At 39.8% G+C, this 1,710-nt stretch overlaps 1 protein-coding gene across 1 annotated transcript in view; it reads right to left on the reverse strand.

The window, feature by feature from the left end:
- Positions 1-1,710, reverse strand: part of SLC25A16 (solute carrier family 25 (mitochondrial carrier), member 16) — a 49,366-nt gene that overhangs the window by 4,348 nt on the left and 43,308 nt on the right. Inside the window, exon 8 of the mRNA XM_011994093.1 lies at positions 906-974. Coding sequence (XP_011849483.1) covers positions 906-974 — 69 coding nt within the window. The remainder of the gene's footprint in view (positions 1-905; positions 975-1,710) is intronic.

Here is a 1,710-nt window from a genome sequence, read left to right on the forward strand (position 1 = left end):
TTAAAAAAAAAAAAAAAAAAACAGCTCTAAAATATTATTATTTTTTTAAGAGACAAGGTCTCACTGTGTTGTCTGGGCTGGTCTTGGACTCCTGAGTTCAAGTGATCCTTTCACCTTGGCCTCCCAAATTGCTCAGATTACAGGCATGAGCCACTACGACTAGCCTAAATTTAATCTTTTGTTTTTTTGTTTGTTTGTTTGTTTTGTTTTATTGAGACGGAGTCTCCATCTGTCGCCTAATTGGCTCACTGCAACCTCCACCTCCCTAGTAGATGGGATTACAGGCACCCGACACCACGTCTGGCTAATTTTTGTATTTTTAGTACAGACGGGATTTCATCATGTTGGCCAGGCTGGTCTCAAACTCCAGACCTCAGGTGATATGCCCTCCTCGGCTTCCCAAAGTGCTAGGATTACAGGCATGAGCTATCGTGCCTGGCCTTAAATTAAATTTTTAACAAGAGGATTAGAACCTGATTATAGACCAGGCACGTAGGCAGATCACTTGAGGTCAGGAGTTCAAGACCAGTCTGGCCAACATGGTGAAACCTTGTTTCTACTAAAAATACAAAAATTAGCCAGTCATGGTGGTGGGTGCCTGTAATCCCAGCTGCTTGGAAGACTGAGGCAGGAGAATCACTTGAACCCGGGAGGCAGAGGTTACAGTTAGCCAAGACCATGCCACTATACTCCAGCCCAGATGACAGAGTAAGACTGCATCTCAAAAAAAAAAAAAAAAAGAAAGAAACTGATTGCCTGATTGTAATCTTATAAAGTTTCCAAAATAAACTTTGGGAGATAAAATGGAAGATACAGACTATTGGTCAAACTAGAGTCATACCTCCTTACTGAGTTTAATGTTACATTTCCTAAAGAAAATGAACAATGACATATGATGAACTTACAGGCACTTTTCAAATTCTGGCAGAACAGTTCCTAATTGCATTCGCCGACGTGTCACATCAAATGGGTAGCTAAAAGAAGAAAAAAGGCATAAAGAATTAAAAATTTTTGGTATTCTACTCAACAACTATTGAATACAAAGCCCTATAAACTCAAAGAAATAATGTGTTACTGCTCTTATTGTTCTGTCTAACCTAGGAGTCAGGATATAGCCATATGAATAAAATCAATTAACAATATAGAGATCTTTGCTTATGTGATCCCTCTGATTAGAGGATTCTTCTCTCCCATCACCGTAATATCAAGTTCTGTTTATTCCTAAAGGCCAAATGAAATGCCAGTTCCTGAAGAAACAAACTGGTTGCTTTTCACTGTTGAACACTAATATACAGTTTCTCAACATTGGCACTACTGACATTTTGGGTTGGATCTTCCTTTGTTGTGGGGAACTGTCCTGTGCACTAGAGATATTTAAGCACTTCCCTGACCTCTGCCCACTAGATGCCGGTAGCACTCTCCCAGCTGTGACAACCAAAAATGTCTCCAGATATTAACAAATGTCCACTGGCGGTAAAACCACCCCCAGTTGCGAATTGCTCTACTGTTATGCAGCAAGTCCCCTTGAATACAGTAGACCAATATAAAATTTTCCATAAGGGCTAAAACTAATAATACAGATAACTGCCAGAAATTAAATACACAATATACAAATGCAATCTCTCTTTTTTTTTTTTTTTTTGAGACAGAGTCTCACTCTGTCGCCCAGGCTGGAGTGCAGTAATGCAATCTTGGCTCACTGCAACCTCC

This window comes from Mandrillus leucophaeus, unplaced genomic scaffold, assembly GCF_000951045.1.
Source record: "Mandrillus leucophaeus isolate KB7577 unplaced genomic scaffold, Mleu.le_1.0 Scaffold441, whole genome shotgun sequence".
NCBI lineage: Eukaryota > Metazoa > Chordata > Mammalia > Primates > Cercopithecidae > Mandrillus > Mandrillus leucophaeus.